This window comes from Myodes glareolus, chromosome 23 (genome assembly GCF_982192425.1).
Source record: "Myodes glareolus chromosome 23, mMyoGla1.1, whole genome shotgun sequence".
Classification (NCBI taxonomy): domain Eukaryota; kingdom Metazoa; phylum Chordata; class Mammalia; order Rodentia; family Cricetidae; genus Myodes; species Myodes glareolus.
This window is the reverse complement of record NC_142048.1, coordinates 26285363-26308650: the sequence shown is the minus strand read 5'-3', so window position 1 is coordinate 26308650 and position 23288 is coordinate 26285363. Positions and strand designations below refer to the sequence as shown.

Here is a 23288-nt window from a genome sequence, read left to right as displayed (position 1 = left end):
GCGTTTTATTAAAATATGATTGACAGAATACAGATAATTCTCCCGCACCAACTGAGAATGATGGCTGCCATGAGCAACTGATGGCGGAGGAGACGCCATCAATTGGTTCCCAGGAGTCTTCTAGAAATCTACTGCTCGTACAGCAGTGTGTAGAGTTAACACTAGCGTACTGTCCACTTAAAAACTGTTGATCAACTGCGACGTAGCTCAGTGGTAGAACACTTCGCCTGGCTGCCGGGGTTGGGATTCAGTTACATACATCCCGGCATGCCCTTGCACTCGATCATACAGCTTAAGATAAAAAGTTTTACATTTTTTGTTTAAAAAAAAGGCTTTCTATAACAATGCTCACAACAGCCTGTTTCATGACAGCCCCATCAGGAACAATTTTGATTTCAAAATAAGATTCTTAAACGGAATACTAGTAAGCAATTAAAAGAAATATATTATAATATAGTGACATCATAGAAGAAATGAAGGAGGCCACTGTTATGTCCATGAAGTGTCTAGGTGTGTTGTCTGTTTTGAAATTAGTTCTTCTCATTAACATTCACTATTGGCAAAATGTTCGCAGGTTTTGACTGTAAGTTCCTTGTCGAATATACTTATAAAGCATACTCTACCATGCCATTGTTTGATTATTTTATTTGACTTGGTGTATACATGCCTGAGTGCATACATGTGTCATGGGGGGCCAGAAGAGGGTGTTGGGTCTTCTGAAACTGGAATTGCAAGGTTGTGAGCCTCCCTTGTGGCTGCTCAGAATCGAACCTGGTCCTCTAAAAGAGCAAGTACTCTATTTTTCCTTTCTTTGTTTCTTAAAAAAATAAATAAAATAAAATAAAAATAAAAAAATAAAAAAAGGTGGGTTGGAGAGATGGCTCAGCGCTCAGGAGGGCTGACTGTTCTTTCAAAGGTTCTTGTTTGGGTGGCAGCGTCATTCTGGCCCTTGCATCCATAAATGCAAAGACTGGGATATTCGGATGGAGGTTCCATACCAATACCCCTCCTCTGGCGCTGCCTCAATCCAGACTCTGTCTCTGAGAAAGCATGCCAAATGATGACCCCCTCCCCAGGATGCTCAAGATCACTCCCACAGGGTATTTAAACTGCCCCCCAGAAAACAAACACATGGTTTTTCGGTCTTCCTTTCCTATCTCCTCTTTTTTGGGGGGTGGGGTGGGGTGGGTTGGAAAGCCATCCGGGAACATGGTATCTATCAAACCTGGGCTTTTCCTAGTTCGGTTTGATTTGGTCTGATTTTGACTATTTCATTGGCAGAAAAGCTTATTGGGGTACAGAGACTTTTCAGTCCTGAGTTCAATTCCCAGCAATCACATGATGGCTCACAAATACCTGTAATAAGATCTGGTCCCATCTTCTGCCTGCGGGGACACACGCAGGCAGAACATTGCATACATAATGAATGAATGAATGAATGAATGAATGAATAAAGAAATAAAGAAAAAGAAAAGGCTCTCCTCCTAAATCTTTTACAGTGAGCTCTACAAAAGGCAAATTTAAGCTACGGAGATGGAAATCTGAACAACACAGCAGCGGCGAGGAAGGGCTGACAGTAGAAATAGCCGGAGTCTTGATGGGGGAGAGTTATAAAGGAGTAAGGGCTACATGCAGGCCGGAGTGCACTGAGACACCGTGCAGTGTCTGTACAGCTGTGAGTCAACACTCCCATCACTAAAGGAAAAACCATGGCAGTGCTCAGCTTTCAAAAGGCTGCTGTCCTGCGGCTGAGGGGGAGCCGGCCCAGGGAGTGGTGCTAACTCTGCGCTTGCAGAGGACCCGTGATTGTCCCAGCACCCACACAGCAGCTCAAGCCTCCTGCAACCCCAGTTCCAGGGGATCCCATGCCCTCTTCTTGACTCCCCTGGCTCCTGCACATTCATGCTGCAGGTAAACTTGTGCAGGCTCACACATACACACGCAAATAAGTCTTTTGAGAGCGACTCCTGCTGGTTATAGTGACAGTACCTTGTAGGTGGGCACAAACAGCCTGCCCTGTCCTGTACGTACACACACACACACACACACACACACACACACACACACACACACACACGTACACACACACACCGTGAAGGTAGCAAGCAAACAGGAAACGTGGCCTGAGGCTACTTTCACTGTCAAGGTCAAATCCTTCGGCACTGCTGTTTCAGGGTGTTTTGCTGCAACACTAATGAGCAACCAAACATTCTTTGTTGCATTTTTTTTTATCTCAATAAAGAGGAAATAATGCTGAAACTATACAATGTCAAGACATAACATCTGTGTGGGGCAGCTGCTAAGAAGAGATAATACCATTTGCTCCCGATAAACTACTTTGCAGGAATGTCTCAAAGATTAATGAGTTAGCAGGCAGCTCCTTCTCGGTAAGGAGACTACTTGTTGCTAACTCGGGTCCTTCAGGGCATAGTGAATGCATCAGGCCACTAGGGCACACTTAATAAATAAATAAATTAAATAAATAAAGCAAAGTGGTGGGCTTAAAAATTAATGTTTTGATAGTTAAGGTTTTATATATTCAGAATGTTGCTTTTTAAAGCATAACATATGCTTGAAATGCACTAAAAGCCTTTGAAAACCCAGCTTTTACTCTGAGTTCCACAGCACAGCTCTCCCTCTGTGAGTTTACCATTAGGAGCCCAAGGATAAATACATTCGATGCGGTCACTGCCTCCAAGAGTCTCATGAGCTGGTGAGGAATCAAGAAATGCAAACAGATACAAGTGCAAGATGACAACACTTTTACATTGTCCTGCGTTCCAAGTATTAGAGAAAAGCAGGGACTAAGGCACCTAATCTGTGGGAAGAGAAGAGTGGAGAGGGCAGCAGGAAGCCTCTTGGGAGCAGAGGCATCTGGACAGACCAAGTCTAGAAGGGTGTGGTCAGTATCGGAAAAGGACCTCTAGGGGAAAGACCCCACGCAACCCAGGAGTCAGGAGAAAGGAATGATCCATGGTGACAAATCAAAGAGGTCCAGATCACAGTGGTGCTTAGCTGCCGCCATCTTGTGGCCTCTCAGATGGCATCAGCAAGAGGGGACTCTGTGACACGATGGGAACAGTGGAAGAAGGGCACACACAGGCCGTGTTCTCTGGGAGTTGTGACTGCATGGCCGCCAACAGCTCTGCTGACTTCCAGAACCACTGACAATGTCCACCCCTGCCCAGCCACCAGGCCACACCAGCTTGGACTTTGCTCTACTCTTTCTGGGACAAGAATACAGAACTCCAGTCAGGAGTGGTGTCACAGGGAGAGGCACCCAGTGGCTGGAGACCACAGCCCCCTTGACCTATACTAGATTATCAACTCACTGCCTGCCCCACAGACAGTCCAGATATCCTCACCCTCTGTCTCCAGAAGAATAGCTCCTTTATATATGCCCCAAGTACTTAACTTCCGAGATCAGACGAGATCGGGCGCATTCAGGGTGGTATGGCCGTAGACGCCCCAAGTACTTAAGTGGGCACTCAAGTTGAATACTAGTCATTAAAAGAAACCAAGAATTTTTGGTTGTGAGCTAGCCTTTAATGGCTGAGCCATCCCTCTAGACTCTCTGCATGTGTGTGACAGTTATGTAGCTTGTCTGTTTGTAAGGCTCCTACCAGTGAGAGGACCTGTCCTGGTGCTTAACTGGCTTTTGGGATCCTGCTCCCATGCTGGATTACCTCGCCCAGCCTTGATACAGAGGGAGGAGCTTGGCTCTCCCTCAACTTGTGCTAAGCTTTGTTGACTCCCATGGGAGGCTTGCCCCTTTCTGAATAGAGATGGAGGAGGAGTGGAGGGAGGAGGGTAGATGGGGGGGCGGTCACTAACATGGAACTGTGGTCAGCATATAAAATAAATTTTAAAAACGTGAATTAAATTTTAAAAACCCAAGAATTTAAAATAAGGCAACTTCCTTATAAAATGTCCATCTTTTCATATGAGTGACTGCAGGTTTTTGGAGGTTCGATTTCTGATATACTCTACTTCACCAAAAAGAACACTTACTGTTGATGTGGTCGATGTAGTAGGCACCAATCTGAGGGTCAAACCCTGCTTCCCATCCCCACGGCAGCTCATCCCCGACACAGTCAGCGAAGGACAAGGGCTTCGTTAACCTACAAGAAACCAGAAGAAACACACCGTCACGTGTCATCAAATCAGACGTGCCAAAGCGCAGGTTAAGTCTAACTGTGAATTAAGCACCCAGGTTACGTTTTCTTCTCGTTCTCAACTGTTCCTAGAATTTCCATTATTGCACGTGAGATTTATTTTTAAATCTTATTTGTGTATGTGTGTGTACAAGCGCATGAGCACTCAAGGGAGTGTGGAGGAAAGATGCCCTGAGTTACAGACAGTTGTGAACCAAACGGCACGGGTGCTGGGAACCAAACTCCGGTTCTCTGGAAGAGCTGCAAGTGCTCTGAACCTCAGAGCTGCCTGTTTCTTTTCAAGGACAAAACAACAGAAGCGAATATCTAAACATGTAGAAGAGCTCACTCCTAAAACCAGAAGGTAAAACTCTACAAATGAAGCAGGCCATCTTCAGTCACAGAACCCCAGACTGACAGTGAGGAGAGCTGGGACCCAGCTGGGACAGAGGAGCAACACAGATGTCCCAGTAGGAGTAAAGCCGCCCCAGGATTCAAACTCCATCATCTAGAACTCTTATCAGCACTTCTGAGACAAAAATACGTATCAAGAGGCTGGGGGGGGGGCTCCGCTGACAAAGCACTTGTGGGGTTCAGACCCCAAGCCCCCACATAGAACTGAGTGGAACTAAAGTCCACCTGGATCCAGCAAGTAGGAGAGAGGGACTCCCCAGGAGAGCTGGCTAGCTGGACCAATAGAAGAGACAAACTCAAGACTAAACGAGAGACCTCACTCAGTAAATTAAGTGAAAAACAAGAAAGACCTCTGGCCTCTACACACATGTGCACTTAAGCACAAGCACACCTCACACACATCCGAGCATGGAAACACGCACTTATACCACAGTGTGTGTGTGTGGTGACAACTCTCTTTATACATATATCTTAGGCTATTCCGGTTTCAGCTGTGGGTGGTCTGGCTGACTTAAAAGTCTAACTATGGCACCTGCTCTAAGGTCTCCCTGAGAGGAAGGACACGCATCTGATGGAACCATACACATCCAGTATTTGTACACAGATCAACATAGTCTCACCTTTCAAAGCTGCCTTAGGCTTTTTCTCTTAGGAGAACTTTCTCAGACATATTCTCTTTAAGATTAACTCTGCATTGTGGGGTAAAGGGAACACTTCTGCATTGCTGGTGGGAGTGGAAACTGGTACAGACCCTTTGGATGTCAGTGTGGCGATTTCTCAGAAAATTAGGAAACAACCTTCCTCAAGACCCAGCAATACCATTTTTGGGTATATATCCAAAGGATGCTCAATCATACCACAAGGACATGTGCTCAACTATGTTCATAGCAGCTTTGTTTGTCACAGCCAGAACCTGGAAACAACCTAAAAGGCCCTTGACCGAAGAATGGATAAGGAAAATGTGGTACATTTACACAATGGAGTACTACACAGCAGAAAAAAATAACAACATCTTGAATTTTGCAGGCAAATGGATGGAGCTAGAAAACATCATTTTGAGTGAGGTGACCCAGACACAGAAAAGACAATTATCACATGTACTCACTCATAGGTGGTTTTTAAATACAAAGCAAAGAAAACCAGCCTACAATTCACAATCCCAGAGAACCTAGACAACAATGGGGAACCTAAGAGAGACATAATAGATCTACTCTACATAGGAATTAAAAAAAGACAAGATCTCCTGAGTAAATTGGGAGCAAGGGGACCTTGGGAGAGGATTGAAGAGGAGGGGAGAGGCAGGGAGGGAAGAGGCGGGGAGGGGAGAGGCGGGGAGGGGAGAGGCAGGGAGAGGAGAGGCAGGGAGGGGAGCAGAGAAAACTGTAGAGCTCAGCAAAAATCAATAAAAAGTTGGGGTTTTTTTTGTAAAAAAAGACTAACTCCACTTTACCACCTCTCTCTTTAAAGCTGATGTGGGTGGGGGACTACGCAGTCTTCTTTCAGCAGAATACGGTCTAGACATAATTCCAGATTCACCTTTCCCTTCCCATGCCTCCTTTAGGTTCAGGGATGTCCCTCGGCTGCTGAAGCAGTCATGGCAGGTTGTTGTAGCAGGCTGGGAATGCCCTGTCACAAGGGAAGCCGCCATCAGCATGTCTTCTGATTGACTCTGACTTCACAGCACTGGCCTGGCTCTTCCATATGCAATCACCCAGCGTCCCTTCTGCCAGTGCTGAGGCAAAGCAAATGTCTCATACAGATTACTTTCCAAATCACTTCATCTATCAGAATAGCGAAGAACTTTGCCTATGCCTCAGAACGCTGGGGAAATGGCATGAGAATTTCCACTGGCCCCTCAAGGACACAAAACCCTGACACCGCTTTCGGTTACCCTTCATAGTCTGGAAATGGCTTTGAGAGCACTGGTCTCTGAAGCCCACAAAATCCATAATGAGGGCAAGCAGTTCTAACACAGCCAGGATGTGAGTTTTGCTAACTGGGCATCTCTCTCTCCTTGATTTCCCTCTAAAGGTGGCAATCACCCTGTCTCCACATGCCCTTCCTGCAACATAACTACCTAAGACTCATATCAGGACAGAAAGGGATTATACAGGGATGGTTTCTATGCTATTGTAAGTGGGTATCGACACAACCTGGCATGAATTCTCCCGTTGGCTCCCAAGCGGCATTGAAGCCTGTTCCATATCATTGTGCTATTGAACAGAGCCCCTCAAGATCCCCTCAAGATCCACACTATCAACAGAAGCACACATCTTGGATTCCAGGGTAGATCTACAAACTCTGGGTCCTAGCAACTTTCTAGGTATTTCTCTCCAGGTATTTCTACTGCACGAGAAGGCTCAAGAGCCTCTAACTTAGAAGTTTAAGAGCTTAAAATATGGCATCAAAGAGATCTAGGTCCAAAGCCTTGTCCTGAAACATACTCACTATACTACCTAGGGTAAGTTATTCACTGCAAGAGTCCCAGTCCATGATAAAGGACAGTTGGGGGTGGGGGGAGAGGATTCAAATCACGGTTAGTTAGTTTTATGCCAACTTGACACAAGCTGGAGTCATTTGGGAAGAAGTAGCCTCAGTTGAGAAAATGTACAGGGTTTGTAGGAAGTCTTTTGAAAATTTTATTAATTGATGATTAATATGGGAAGGCCCAGCCCACGTCTGGGCTGGGGACCCTGGGAGCTGGAAGGCGGCAAACTGAGCCAGCCATGAGAAGGAAGCCATTAAGTGACACACCCCCACGGCCTCTGGATCAGCTCTTGTTCCGGGTTCCGGCCCTGGCTTCCCTTCATGGAGGACAGTGATCCTCCGTGAAGCTGAAATAAACCCTTTCCTCCCCAGCTTTATTTATTTATTTATTTATTTATTTTTTGCTCTTGGTGTTTCTAATTTTACAGCGACAGCACACTAACTAAGACAGCTAGACAGGGTAGGGCCTGGTGAAGAGGAAACTTCAAAATGTGCTGGAAGAGTTAACTGAACCTGAAGCTGTGAAAAGCGGTGTGCTCAAACGCAACGATTTGCCCAGTCTGCTGAGCAATCATGGAGTATGCCTCAATTTGAGTTTTAAAAAAATCATGCTGTTAGAATTGTACTCAAAATCTACCTATGTCATAAGCTACCCAGGAAAATAACATTTTTCTTTTGATAAAGGAATTATATGCCATATCAAAAGTTCTCATGTCAAATAAAGTGACCTTGTCTACCTCCACCAGCCAAGGAATGCCTCTTGACCTCCTGTCCAGAAGCACCTGTGTGTGTTGCCCAACTCGATTTGAGGACTCTCGTTTCCCCACCATCTGATGAAGGCTGTCAAATGGCATACAGCCTGAAGAAAGGGGAGTGAGGAGACGGAAGGGCAAGGTTAGATGACGAGAAAGGCCGTATACCTGAAAGCTGCCAAATCGACACACGGAAATCTGAGTGTGGCTCACATAGTCACTACCAGAAAAAATTCAAAAGCTTCGGGCTGTGTGCAATGATCACAAGGTGTGATGGCCTTGTTACTATTTGCGAACAGTTCTGCATTGTCCCTCTGACCTGGTTAGTGAGCACTCACTGGCCTGTCACTGTTGGAAGAGCAGATTGCATTTGGCAGGTAGAAATTTGACTGGGAGCTCAGGGAACCAGTTCCTCAGAAGTTCTCATTCATGAAAACGCTAACGCAAAGTCTTCTTTACAGAGTTCCTTCAAAATTAGACTTCATGCTTTATTCTCTGCATCTGGACAGCGTAATTTCTGAGTACTCCATCTATACGGAAAGCCACTAAGCATAGATTATAGACGTCCAAGTTTAAAGACTATCCCCGGGCACCAACACACAAAATCAAGCCGACTGCTATGCTGCTCTCCTGACAATGGAAGACCACTCTGATAGAAGAGGAACTTCTTTCCCGTGGCCCAGGAACACACTCGGCCCCCATCCTAAGGAAGTCTCTCCCCAACCCCGCCCCCTACTTCAGATTGTCGCAACGCTCGCTGATCGCAGTCTGGAAATGATAACCTGGAGAGTTCAGTCGCCCTTGGCACCTGGCTCTGTAGTTACCTCATGAGCAGGCTCTGCAAAACCAACACTTGCAAGCGATTGGTTTTCGAACCAGCACATCATTTATGCTGTTGTTTGGGGACCAGACATACTACTCCTGACAATAGCTTCAGTGCTTACAATAGTCTATGTCTGAAAAAGGAAAAAGAAAAAAAATCCACTAGGTTAAGCGAAAGGAAAGCGTGATTCCATCGCATGCAGTTAGTGTGCAGTCCGTAAATCCCTAAGAGCAGAAGGCGGACTACTTGGTTACAGAAGACGGGAGAACATGGAACAGACAGACTCCTTATGGGCTCCATGGGGAAGTGGGAATCTTTCAAACTGAACACAGGTCTGGGGTTGCCCAGAGCTGCGGCTGCATTGAATGTCATTGTATTGTTCACATAATAACTGTTAATCCACGTTACATAAATGCTGCCTCAGAAGCTGTTTTAAAGGGTAGTAACAAGTATGCAACAAAGCCAAGACTCCTAGTGAATAAAAGTCCTTTCACAGGAGACAATAAATAATTAAAAACCAGGAAACGTTCAACATCCCTAATAATAAAAAGAAATGCCAAGGGCAACACTACTGAGGCTGCATTTTAAGCCTATTAAGCTATCAAGGTTTAGCTTGGTTTTTGCTTTGTCTGCACGAGGAAACTCAGCTCTGGTGATAACATGGGGAAGAAATCAGTTACCTTCATTCAAGGACTCTTATGAAACAATTTGGCAGTATTAAAAACAAACAAACAAAAATAACAAATAAAAGAATGTTGGTCAGTGAGGCAGCTTAGCAGGTCCATGACTTAGTTCAGTTCCAGAAGACCACGGTGGAAGGAGAGAGAACCGACTCCCAAAGGTTGAGCTCAGTCCTCCATATCTCCACATGAGCTTCTTAGATGCACACACACTCTCTCTCCCTTTCTCTCTCTCTCTCTCTCTCTCTCTCTCTCTCTCTCTCTCTCTCTCCTTTTTGCTTGTTTTTAAAAATGGTCCATCTGATTACATTAATAGTAAGTGTTTGAGCAAATAACCATATGAAGGCTGGAGTCAAGGTGACACTTGACCTACTGCCTGAATCGGGACAGAAGAGAGGAAGTCTCCCAGTACCGCATCAAAATTTGTGATTTATTTTATATATTATAGCTGCATTATGAACCAGAATGAAAAGCAGACAGAAAACGAAGATGTAACAATGTGTATCTTGGGGTTCCAGCACTTTGGCAAGTGTTTCTCTTCTCCTTTAGTACCTTTACCGCACAGAAGGAAGAGAGCAGACTGGTCAAGCAAACACTTTAACCTGACCTCTTCTCTCTGCTAAGAGCCAAGAATATTTGCTTGTCAGATTATTTGGTTTTGAAAGATGGTTTGAGAATGCAAGTGGCCGTGCCAGCCAAGAAGGCAGGAATGTCGGCAAGGAAAAGGGGACTTCTTAAGTTATTCTCCAAACAAACAGGAGTGCACAAGACGGCTTCCTCCCCCGACCTGGAGTTCAACACCACAGGATGGAGCTGATCCAGGCAAGGACAGCTCAGGGAGGAAGAGTGGAGAAGCCTGAGCGCTTGTGCAGGGGATCTGTAGGGACAGCACAAACCACTGTCCATCCGGAGACGTCCTGCTGTGCCTCCTTTAGAGAGACTGAGAAATGACCGAGACGGACTTGTATGCCTTTTATCAAAATGGCTGAGCTAGGAGGATTTTTAAAAATCCCTTTATTCTTAATATAGAGTAATAATCTCAGTTAACAAGATGAAATTTCCTCAGGCTGTGTTTGTTCAATAAATAATCACATACATGTGGACAAATATTAAAAATACATAGGTTTTACAAAGTTGAGATCATACTAAATAAACTACACATACAGCATAGTTGTGAACCTCAACTGTACAAATGCACCCTTCAGGGGCTGGAGAGATGGCGGGAGAATTGTCTATAATCTGTCAATCATATTTTAAATAAATGCTGATTGGCCAGGCAGGAAGTATAGGCGGGAAAACCAGACAGGAAGTAGAGGTGATGCAATGAGAACAGGAGAATTCTGGGAAGCAGGAAGCTCCCTCCACCACTCCTGCCCAGACCACCGAAGAAGCAACATGTGAGCTGACAGCTGGAAAAGGTACTGAGCCACATGGCTAACATAGATGAGAATAATGGGTTAATATAAGCTATAAGAGTTAACAAGAAACCTGAGCTAATGGGCCAATCAGTTTATAACCTAATGTAGATTCCGTGTGATTTTCTTTGGGGCTTGTCGGCTGTGGGGTACCCAGGCGGGACAGAAACCCCAACAAGCAGGCCTTCATGTTACAGCTACATGGTGAAGATGGCTCTTCCAGACGACCCAGGTTCAATTCCCAGAGCCCACATGGTGACTCATAATTGTCTGTAATTCCAGTTCCAAGGGATCAGACAGTGTCTACTAGCTTCTGAGGACACCACGCATGCACGAGATGCAAAGACACACATGCAGGCAAAATACTCGTACACATTTTTACAAAGAGAAAAAAAAAAAAGAATGCCTCCTTTATATTCTCAGTCTGACGATACCATAAACCAATAGCATATGCTATTATTAAAGCACAGAGCGGCAGCTATTGTAATAGCTTGGTACTTTCCCAGTTCATTAATTCATATGCTTTTAGAAAATCAAAATGAGGCCACTATCCACATTGTTTCTAGGTAAAAGTTGTCCAGTACAAGTTCCCCTCAGCCCATTGCTATCTGCACCCACTGTGTGGCTGCAGCCTGTTTCTAATATCAATTTTCTTCTAGAAAAATCTTTGTTTCAGTGAACATACTCACAAATAATTATAGCTTGCCTGAATTTTTACTTTGGAATTTACTATTAAATTCCTAGTAGTTGGACAGAGAATATGCACATTTTTCAAGTTACGAAATGTCAAAAAATTTAAGTTGCATAACCCCAACGGGTGTTAGACATGCTTTTAAAGATGTATCGGTAGTAAGACACTGTACTCCTTAGGCTGAGGGATAGCTGAGTAGGGAAGTGCTTGCCTGGTGAGCACGGTGACCTGTGTTCAATTCCAAGAACCTACCTTTCAAAGAAAAAAAAAGGCAGCTGCTGCGAATAGTCGGTGGTTTGCATTTAGAATCCAGGCACTGGGGAGTTGAAGGAAGGAGGTTCCCAAGGCTTCTCAGTCAGCCCAGCCTAGTTGCCAGGCTCCAGGCCAACAAGAGACTCATCTCAAAGGAACTCGGGATGGTACCTGAGATCATCCTCTGAACAACACGGGTAAGCACATACATGTGCACCTACAAACACACATGGAAAAAAACACTCACACACATACTGACACATACATTAAAGAACAAAATAAAAACATAATTCTCACAGATGTTCTGTTGCATGGGCTTTGCTCATCTAACCTGCTACTCGCTCTTGGAATAGAAAGAGAATTTATGTGTACCCACATCCCACTAACTCGGAGACGATCTAGGGTTGGGGTAATCTAATTACTACTCACAGAGAATACCTTATCTGAAACACTTCAGGCTAGAACTTTTTCTGGTGTGGGGGGTGTTTTATTTTTTATTTTTAATATTGAAAGTACATGAGATAGTCTGGATATGGGACCTGAGTCTAAACATGAAATTCACTTATGCTTCATATGTGATTTACACACATAGCCTAAAGGTAATTTTATACAATAATTTTAATACTTTTGTGCATGAAATAAGATTTCACGGTGTGGAATTTTTCACTTGTGGTGCTATGTCCCAAGCTCACCAGGGTTTGGATTCTGCAGCATTTTGGAGCTGCGGGATTTTGCAGCAAGGTCCGACTTGAACTGTGGGTGTACCACCTGTGGGGAGGTATGATGCGGGAGAATTGTCTGTATTCTGTCAATTATATTTTAATAAAACGCTGATTGGCCAGGCAGGCAGTATAGGGGGGAAAACCAGACAGGAAGTAAGGTGATGCAATGAGAATAGGAGAATTCTGGGAAGCAGGGAGGTTCCCTCGCCATTCCTGCGCAGACCACCGAAGAGGCAACATGTAAGCTGTCACACTGAGAAAGGTACTGAGCCCATGTGGCTAATGTAGATAAGGATAATGGGGTAACTTAAGTTATAAGAGCTAATAAGTAGCCTGACCTAATGGGCCAATCAGTTTATAACCTAATGTAGACTCTGTGATTTTCTTTGGGACTTGCCAGTTGTGGGGTACCGGGTGAGACAGATACCCCAACAAACCGGCCCTCATGTTACAGAGGTGACAGCAGGAAGCAATTCTAGAAAGCAATGTCTCCTCTCCCAACAAAGTTTGTCCTCACGATTAGAGATACCATTTAGGGATTGATTATTACATAGGGTTGGAGTGGGAATTATGTAGGCCTAAAGATCTCAAAAGAAAAAAAAAAGGAAGATTGAATGGCATAATAGGTAATTTAGTGTGAATGTATTCACACTAATAATAATAATAATAATAATAGTGAGTAATTGAGTGAATACTTGTGAGCTATTATTTATGGACAATTTACATTGGTATAGTTTCTTTTGTTATTGTGTTTACAATATTTGTACACCTATGCAAAGTTATTTTGTCATAATGTACGCATGCATGTTTCCACCTCTATTTAAGACATTTTGTATACTGACACAATTTTAGGATATATCTGTCATATTGCATTATATATTTCTACCTCTGATTAAGATATTTATATATTGTTTACGTTTTGATGTCATTGTCCTCAATTACTGCATAGTTGTTTAAAGATTGTTTAATATTCTGACATGAAATCTTAATCCTTAATTTATATAGGTATTAAGTATTATAGGTCAATATTATAAGTATTATAGGTATTAAGTATTATAGGTCAATAGTCATTCATGTTTGTTATACTTTTAGTCAGACTAATTAGGTTCTTTAGATACATAGAGATTGTATTCTGCATAGATAGGTAACCTTCAACCACTTCAAAGATCTGTAGAATATGGCATTTAAATGACTTAGGATTCTGTTGATGTGAGACACAATTGCTCCTGGCAGCACTGATCTATTCCCGAGAGAGTGTTGAGCACCAAAGACACTCCACTTCGAGTTTGTCTTCTTGGCACACTGGCCTTTGGCCAAGAAACTGCCCATGCCTTGACCACTGATAAAGTGCATGATGTCCAGACTAGACAAGCAGGATACAAGAAAAAAGACTGTCAAATCTTTCCAAGATAGGGTAAGATGGTTTTAAAAAAAATATCCTGTCTCTGAAAATGGTCTGTCAGTTACACTAGGCCTTAGCCAAAGTTGGTTGCTTCAACATTGCAAATGAGACTTTGGGTGATTGCTCAGCGAGTCAGTTGTCTCTGTCATCTACTTCACATTTTGGAAGCTGTTCAATTGTACTTCCTGCCTACTCAAGTAATATTATCTCTCTTCATAGGCCTTTGATGGGGTTGAAGATTAGATAGTCATAGTTACCATCCTCTTATGATCTGGCCAAGCCATTTCCAATACAAGACTTAGACTTCTTAGGATAGAATGTTTATTAAAAACATTTAGCATATGTTCCTTGTTTAATATTGTTTATGCTGATTGTAATTCTAATCTTATACTTGATATATGTTTCTAGTGTATATAGTTTTGTATTGGGTTTGGAACTCTCTTATTTAAACAAAAGGGGGAGGTGCTGTGGGAGCACATTTGTCTCCTTCAGTCAATAGCCTTTAAGATACCAACCCTCTTGGGCGTGGTCTCTCATACTATAAATGCAGCTGTAAAGTTTGTGCTCGCTCTCTTGCTTCCAGCTCTCACTTCTGGCTGCTAGACTCTGCTTCTTTCCCCGTTTGTGCAGAGGACTATGATCTAGGACAGAGATCTGTAAGTCTCCCCTAAATAAATAATCCTTTATTATACATAATTCTGAACTAGTGTGGGATTATTTCGTAACTTCTGCCATCAGCCAGATCCTCGGATGCTTGATTTTCTTCTTAAAGTTGCATCAGTTGGACTTTGTGATCTACAGCAGCTCTCTACATCTATTAATCTCTTGACATCACAAGTATTTTATGAAGATACTACTTACCTCTTAACTTTGTTGATAAGTGAAGGGATGTTTTATTTATTTATCTACATGCTTACTTATTTAGTAGTTTTTCGAGACAGGGTTTCTCTATGTAGCCCTGGCTGTCCTAGAACTTGCTCTGTAGATCAGACTGGCCTTGAACTCATAGACATCTGCCTGTCTCTGCATCCAGAGTGCTGGGATTAAAGGTGTGTGCAACTGCCGCCCAGCTGGGATGGTTATTTTAAAATGCTGGGAAGGCTAATTAGCCAGTTAGTGGTGATAAAAGTTAAACCCTAGCACTTCCTTACACCAGAATTAATTTCAGATAAGCCAAGTTATATGTGGAAAATGAAGGTGACTAGAAGAAAAAAGGCAAGTGTGCGAACCTACAAGGAGAAAGTCTGTGTGAGGGCCCTTGAAAGACTCTGGATCTGGCCCTTTACTTGGTGTTTCCTCTATGGTCCTTTAATAGCACGTTCCACAGAAGGTAAACCCCTGGTAGACAAAACCATATGGTAGAATTCTGCAGGGCCTTGAGCTTACAGCATCGTTCTCTTTGCTGCTGCCTACTGAGTATTAGAAAGAGGCTTGCGGGCTGAACATATTTTCTCCTTGGCTTACCAAAAGGGATACAAAAAAGAAATATAGGGAAAAGAGTTATTTTATATTGCAACTTTGTTTTGCTATACCCATGCTCTGAACAAGGTCTTAGCCCACTAGAAGACTACAGAGCTGGTGAGATAGCACAAATGATAAAGGCACTTGACACCATGCCCTAGGATATGAGTTCTGTTCCCAGGGTTTACATAGAAGGATAGAAGTGACTACTGCAAGCTGTGCTCTGACCTCCACATATGCATGCACACGCGCGCGCGCGCGCGCGCGCGCGCACACACACACACACACACACACACACACACACACTAAACAGATAAATACAATTTTAAGACCCCTCCCCAAACAAAATTTACAGATGGTTGGGAGGGTAAATAAAACTTACTTGACCAAGAACAAACATTTGATTTGATTTTCTTTCCCTTTCTTTTTTTCCTTCCTTCCATCCTTCCTTCGTCCCTCCCTCTTTCTTTCTTTCTTTCTTTCTTTCTTTCTTTCTTTCTTTCTTTCTTTCTTTCTTTCTTTCTTTCAAGTGCTCTCTGTGTTGGACTTTTTAGCAATGCAAACTATTCAGCTCCTCTCCCAGAAAGTCCGCGCTCCTTAACAAGCTCTCCACACAATTCTGAGTCCTTTGGCAATGATGCTCTCTGCAAGGAGTGTGCTACTCCCTTAGAGAAGCTGAAAGCAAGCTCCCTCTGCCATGTTAGACATAGAGTTCGGTTCTACCTTCTGGCAGTTTGTCCTGTACTCAACGGCGGCCTCCGGTGGTTACCATCTCCTGGTGGACAGTGGTTCACAGTGGCACCTACGCGCTTACTTGGGAAACAAATTATGTTTTGTTGCATTTTGTTATCACAATGCCAGAAAATTCTTCAAGTAATGCCCATGAGGCAGTGATGGGGAGAGTGGAGAAGGTGGAGAATTCAGTTGAACACAACACAATCCTCATAACAAGGGCGCAGTGTGTTAGAGTCCTAAACAAACCAAGCATTTTACCTTCTCTCTACTCCCCGGCTGCCATGAAGTGAGCCCTGATGTGTACCAGACTGTTCACCCAGCTATTTCTGCATTACCACCATCCTAAGGCTAACAGCCCGCGAGCCATGTGCTGAAACTTCCGAGGACAGTGAGCTACAAACCTGCGTTCCTTTGAAAACAGAACGAGATTTAAGAGATAAATCACTGACTTTTCTCTTATGAAGACTCCATAGTTATTAAAGGAGTGACCTTCAGAAGTAAGGAAATCGACCTGCCCGAGTCCACAAACCCAGGCACCTTCCACACATAAAGTCTACCTGACTGCTCTGCTGACAAGAAAGTCTCCTGGTCTGGCCCATTGCTAGTCATGGTATAATTTAATAATTCTAACACTGCATTTAATATGGTGGCCAAAAAATATTGACATAGTGTTTTACAAATACCTAACATCAGGAAAGAAACAAAAAACTTTAGTTCCAATGAGATACCTTCATTAACAGCTGAAAAGCATGAGATACGATATAAAGAGCAGAAAGATTCCAGGAACCACAAAGCAGAGCCCAGTGACACCAACTACTGAAAAGTCTACCAATCAGGAGCCCAGAAGAGGCCGAGCAAACCTGGTGAACTGGAGACACGGGCAGCGAAAGCACACTCCACAAAGGAGGCCCCACACCAGCACCCGCTTCCGCTCTCCCTCCGTCAGCTATCACCCCTTTCTCACAACGCTTGTCTTTGAAGATTCAGTATTTTTAAAATTAATTCAAATACCTTGCTGAGGAAGCTGTTGCCATCTCTAGGATGACACTAATTAGTGACATTTTAGAAACTTTGAAAAACACTTTCCTATTCTGATATTTTCATAGTGTTTGCATTTCTTGGTTTGTGCAGCCCACAGAAGGCCTACTGGTTTTTCATCTTTGTATGCCAAGCGACAGACATACCTTCAGGAAAAACAATGAGTGCGTGGTTTCCAGCCAGCTGTTTCTACCTGCCCACCCCACGGGACTGCTGTCTGGGAGCACAGCAAATGTAACTCGGATAAAGTACAGTGCTTGATTTCTCCCCCTGAAGTGCACCCCTCAACCTTCTCTCTCCCTCCAAACGATCCAGTCTTAGAAGATGGCAGGAATGCTGAAGTCACACCCTGGAGGCTTCCAGGCGCTTCCTCGCCCAGCATCCCTTTACTGAGTTCACCAAGTCCTACAGGCTGACCCCCAGAACACAGACTCAGCTCTCCGTCACCACCTCTCTAATCAAAGCTACTAGCGTGTGCCGCGGGGACTGCCACCCAAGCTCAGCGCAGCCGCTCTCTGCGCTCGCTTCTCCACGCAGCAGCTGCGGTCTTTTGAGAATAACTTTTAAAATCGAGTCATGAAAAATGTTGGGAGGAGCAGCGCATGACCCTTACTCCCAGCACTTGGGAAGCAGAAGTAGGCGGATCTCTGTGAGTTCAAGAAGCCAGCCTGGTCTACTGAGTGAGTTCCAGAGCAACCAGAGCAACAGAGCGAAATACTATCTCCAAAAACAAACAAACAAAACTCAAACTAAGAGAAGGAAATCTAAAGAATACATCTCTGCAGATCACTGCAGTGTTGAGCGAATACCCAGGTCCCCGTTCTTCTCCTAGAAAGTACCGTCTACAACCAGTACCCATCTCTCTGGTCTTTACAAGGAGCTAGAAAAATAGAAGTCATGCTTTTTAGAGCAATAATATGCCTGGGTTTACGTCTCATATCGGTAGCTAACTCCTTCACTGTTGAGACGGCAGTCGCTTTGGTAGTTCCAGCACAATCTGGTGTTGTTGGGATTTCAGTTGTACCCAAACAACACCATATCACGTATCCTTGGATAGACTCTAGGTTAGATACTGACTAGCATGTCGTCCAATGCGCGCACACACACACACACACACACACACACACAAAGTATGGGGGCCAGTGACTGGAACAAGGTGCTAGACTTGGGGAGGTTCTGGGTTGCCACAGCCCCAGAGCCTCTCTTTTTGAAAGGAGTGCTCAACTACATCACAGAGGTCTAGTTAGTTAGTCAGGGCCTCTAGCCTAAAGGCATAGGAAGCTCCAGAAGAGTTAAGACCTGATGCCCCTGGGCTTCCGTCTGAGCTTTCAATTCCACTCTGGCTTTTTTATTTACATATTCTCACAGCGATTGGTACATTCAGAGACAACACAAAAGAATCTCATAGTGAATTGCAATTCACTGTCCACGACGTAAAGCTAAAGTTTTTGCAAATCTCAACTCCGTCAACCTTGCTGGCATAAATGAACCTATTGGTCTGGCCACAACAGCAGCACATGCCTGTCAGACTTATGAATACACTTCCAGGGCGGGAGCAGCGGAGAGCAAAGCCCGAGCTTTGTCTAATAGGTCAGAGGTCTTCCTGGGCCCTGAAGTAGAGACCGCTCAGCTATGTACAGGCACTCCAGTACTGAAGGCCACCACGGCATCGAACCAGATTCCTAGCCAATCAGATCAAGCCCGAATCTTCCAAAGAAAGTTTTGAGAAGGTAAATGATAACTTCTGTACATCTGCCGCTCTCACACTGGACAAAAAGCACATCCAGACAGATGTATACATCTGCATACATCACAGAATGTCTGTATATTTTATATAGGATGCTTCACTTAAGATGCGGGGATATTCCCCTTATTTACATTTCCTGAATCCTGATGGACACCAAAGGAGATAACAGGCATCTAAAGTTTCTGGCTGGGATCCTACAATGTCTGCGTCTGAAATTATTTCCTATTAAACTTACAAAATCTGTATGTTATCAACATGAAAATCTAATTTGATGTCTTTATAGAGGATGAAATATTTGACCAAGACAGATTTAAGTTTTGAACACACATTTTCGTGACTGATCGACCATGTCTGATCCCAGTCCTGACACTCATGGTTTACTTCCTATATGAATCGCCAAAGGACTTGCTGGATGGGTGAGGGGTCGCTGGAGTTTACAAGTTGCTTGCTTCCTTAGCAGAGCAGACCAATACGAGTGTGCTGTCTGCCACAGACCCCTTCATGCCTGACTGACACCATCTTCCTCCCCGTACATCCTGTGACTCCTGAAGTCCTGGGAAGACAAACAGCGGCTGGTACCCTCCCCATGCCCAACACATCCGACTCTGACCACACCGCTCTCTGCTGATGGCTCCCATCGGTCACACTAAGTCGCTCCCACAATACTTGCTAGCTTTTGCAAGTTACTAAAGCGCCGTGTGCTGGCCCTGCGTACAACACACATACAGATGGAAAGAATCACAGATTCTCTAAAGTTCCTAGATTGGAATTTCAAGAATCAAATATCAGAAAACTGAGCAATGCGTCTAAGCAGACTCAGGAATGGCATTAACATGCTACAAATCAATTCCATACCACGAGCCTGCTCTGCTCCTTATACACATGGCTGGGTTTCTCTATTTCTGTGGAGACTTTCTTTGGTGGTGTCTCCTCCTCTCTAGCCTGTTTTCTTCTGGCAGAGCACCAGATCCGTCAAGCACTAAAAATTAGACATATGGAATGCGAGGAATGTCTGATAACTTCGGAGATCAGCCCTAGTCACACACAGAAATGCATGCCCTTTGAGCTTAGCCTCAGATTCAATTTGAGGCAAACCAAAGTCATGAGGCTGAACGCTGGCAAAGGGGACAAGGTGACAGGGCTAGGCCGGGGAAGCTCTAAATGTAAGTCTCCATCACTGCTAACATAAACACTGTTTCTTTATTCTAAAAGTTAGCGAGCCACACAGGCCAGAGCTTCACTGAGCGTCAGCTAAGTAGTGCAGGGGTTAGAAAAAAAACCACTATGACTGCTGTACAAGAAAACGTGTTCTGCCCCCACACGCTTTCACCAACTCCTCCTGATCAGGGTCCCATCTCTAGTAATTTAGCCGATTCTATAGGTGCAAGTGCATTTAAGATTAAATAGAATCAAAATCAAAACAAAATAAAATAGGAGATTGAAGAATTTGCTCTATTCAAAAAGCGAATGTCAACTGAGGTGTGTTTATCTCAACTGAACTCTTCTTTTCCCCGAGCCAGGGTCTCTCTGTGTAGAGAGAGCCTTGGCTGTCCTGGACTTTGTTCTGTAGGGACCAAGCTGGCCTCAAACGCAGAGGTCCACCTAGCTCTGCCTCTGGGATGAAAAGTGTTTATATGGATAAACCATATCCTTTAATTCAACGATGAAGGAAAAAAAAACTTAAGGGAAATAAAATGTGACAATAAAAGTTTTTCAAGACTCAACTGGTTTGCACACGGGTGTCGGACGATACTATAGGGCCATTTTTAAGTTTCTGTCTGTGTGATAATATGTTCTCTACAAGAATGCATCAGACCTCTGACCTCCACACACACTCAAGCACCCCCCCACCTCTGACCTCCATGCACACCCATGCACTCCCCCCACACACCTCTGACCTCCATGCACACCCATGCACTCCCCCCACACACCTCTGACCTCCATGCACACCCATGCACTCCCCCCACACCTCTGACCTCTATGCACACCCATGCACTCCCCCCACACCTCTGACCTCCACACACACTCAAGCACCCCCCCACCTCTGACCTCCATGCACACCCATGCACTCCCCCCACACACCTCTGACCTCCATGCACACCCATGCACTCCCCCCACACACCTCTGACCTCCATGCACACCCATGCACTCCCCACACACACCTCTGACCTCCATGCACACCCATGCACTCCCCCCACACCTCTGACCTCTATGCACACCCATGCACTCCCCACACACACCTCTGACCTCTATGCACACCCATGCACTCCCCACACACACCTCTGACCTCCATGCACACCCATGCACTCCCCCCACACACCTCTGACCTCCATGCACACCCATGCACTCCCCACACACACCTCTGACCTCCATGCACACCCATGCACTCCCCCCACACACCTCTGACCTCCATGCACACCCATGCACTCCCCACACACACCTCTGACCTCCATGCACACCCATGCACTCCCCCCACACCTCTGACCTCTATGCACACCCATGCACTCCCCACACACACCTCTGACCTCTATGCACACCCATGCACTCCCCCCACACACCTCTGACCTCCATGCACACCCATGCACTCCCCACACACACCTCTGACCTCCATGCACACCCATGCACTCCCCCCACACCTCTGACCTCTATGCACACCCATGCACTCCCCACACACACCTCTGACCTCTATGCACACCCATGCACTCCCCACACACACCTCTGACCTCCATGCACACCCATGCACCCCCCACACACACACCTCTGACCTCCATGCACACCCATGCACTCTCCCCCACACCTCTGACCTCCACACACACTCAAGCACACCCCACCCCCACATCTCTGACCTCTGTACACACTCATACACTACCCCCCCCAACACACATGCAAGTAGGAAAAAGTAAAATGTTTTTAAAACCCCTAACACTGGGAAGACAATCTATAGATATTACTGTAAAACAAAGATAAACACCAAGAGAAACTTATGTATGTTCTGTGCGCAGTGGAGAAGGACTGGGGGGCGAATAGTAGGGCAGGGCCTTGCGGTGGGAACCTACTATGTGCTCATTTATCACGTACAGACACAACTAACAGGAAGCTGTAAAATCTTTTAAAATAATTTCCCAACTTTCATCTTCAAAGCTATAAAACTTCCTGCTGTCTCTATTCATTGGTTGCAAACTCATCCCTAAAGAAATCTCATATAAAGTTTGAAAGTTAAAAATTTCCTAGATGTAAATACAGTTTCCAGTACTCTAAAATAATACAGAAACATGAAACATCAGGATGTCAGCTACACAACAGCCTTTGGGGATACAGCCCGTTCTAGCGAGTGTAGGTGAATAGTTTTGCTGCTCTTCTGTGTTTTTGTCCTTGTATGTGTGCTGTATGCATGTGGGCGGGCGCAAAAGAGAACACGGGTCTCCATCCCCGAGTTACTACCCCCCTCTTATTCTATGTCTCTGCGATACTCCCTCGAGACAGGGTCTCTCACTGAACCTGGAGTTGTGGTTTTCTACTGGTTGGGTGGCCGGGGAGCCTCAGTGATCTTTTCTCTCTGGGGTTCCAGGTATATGTGGCCATTCCCACCTTTACAAGAGTGTTGGACACTGGAGCACAGGCCCTCAGGTACGCCTATCCCCATGCTATCTCCCTGTCCAGGCTTTATTTGTTTGTTTATTTGTTTAGGTTTTTATTTTGCAGCAGGACACTATGTGTCCCCAATCTGACCCCAAACTCATGAACATGTATCATGTATACTCAGACATGTATCATCACCTCAGCTGTTTGGCCTTTTATTTAGACGCCTTTTTCCATTCAGTGTCTGATTAAAAGACCCATGCCCTCCACCCTCAAGGAGGCTACAGCCCCCTGGGAAGATAAAGCATAACCCAAACTGTTTGTAAAACAAGCATGGGTGCTCGGCACCTTGAAGGCAGCAGAGGAGAAATGGGGGTGACTGGTGTCCTTGTGACTGTACTTGAAATGGCTGGCCCAGGAAACTTTCAGCCACGTCTCCTTATTTTAGAAAGCAGCAAAAACACAGTAATTTAAGCCAATCAGTCCTTCGAAATGCTGTTCTGTGACCGTCCATGGAGAGCACTTCTCTGTGCAGTTCCCAGGCCTGTTCTGGGTAAACGGAAAGCGGCAATAGGAGAGCAAGGGTGTGCCGGCTCCGCCCTCAGGCCTCCCTCTAGCACCCTCCTTCTGTCAGGCCTACAGCAACCCACAAAGCCCCAAACCGGCCCGCCCTCCTCTCCAGTCTTGCCCATCACAGGGGGTGGACTGAGCACTCCTTCTGCTGAGTCGGCTGAGGCTGGCCTGGCCTGGGAGGTGGTCCCCTGTTGAGTTGTCAGGCCTCAGCTCCTAAAGCTGTTTTAAGCCATTCGACAGATCATGGGTCTTTTCTAGAAGGAATCTGGGTCTTTTCTAGAAGGAATCCGACCAAGGGTAAGCAACTGTTCATCTACCGTTTCTGTCCTTTTAGGTTAATGAGCATTTGGAACGCTAATCCTC

General features: G+C 45.0%; 1 protein-coding gene across 1 annotated transcript in view; it reads right to left on the bottom strand.

Annotated features, from left to right (window-relative positions):
* The window catches only part of Wwc2 (WW and C2 domain containing 2), a 175493-nt gene that overhangs the window by 97270 nt on the left and 54935 nt on the right, over nt 1-23288 (bottom strand). Inside the window, exon 2 of the mRNA XM_085680296.2 lies at nt 4012-4121. Coding sequence (XP_085536422.2) covers nt 4012-4121 — 110 coding nt within the window. The remainder of the gene's footprint in view (nt 1-4011; nt 4122-23288) is intronic.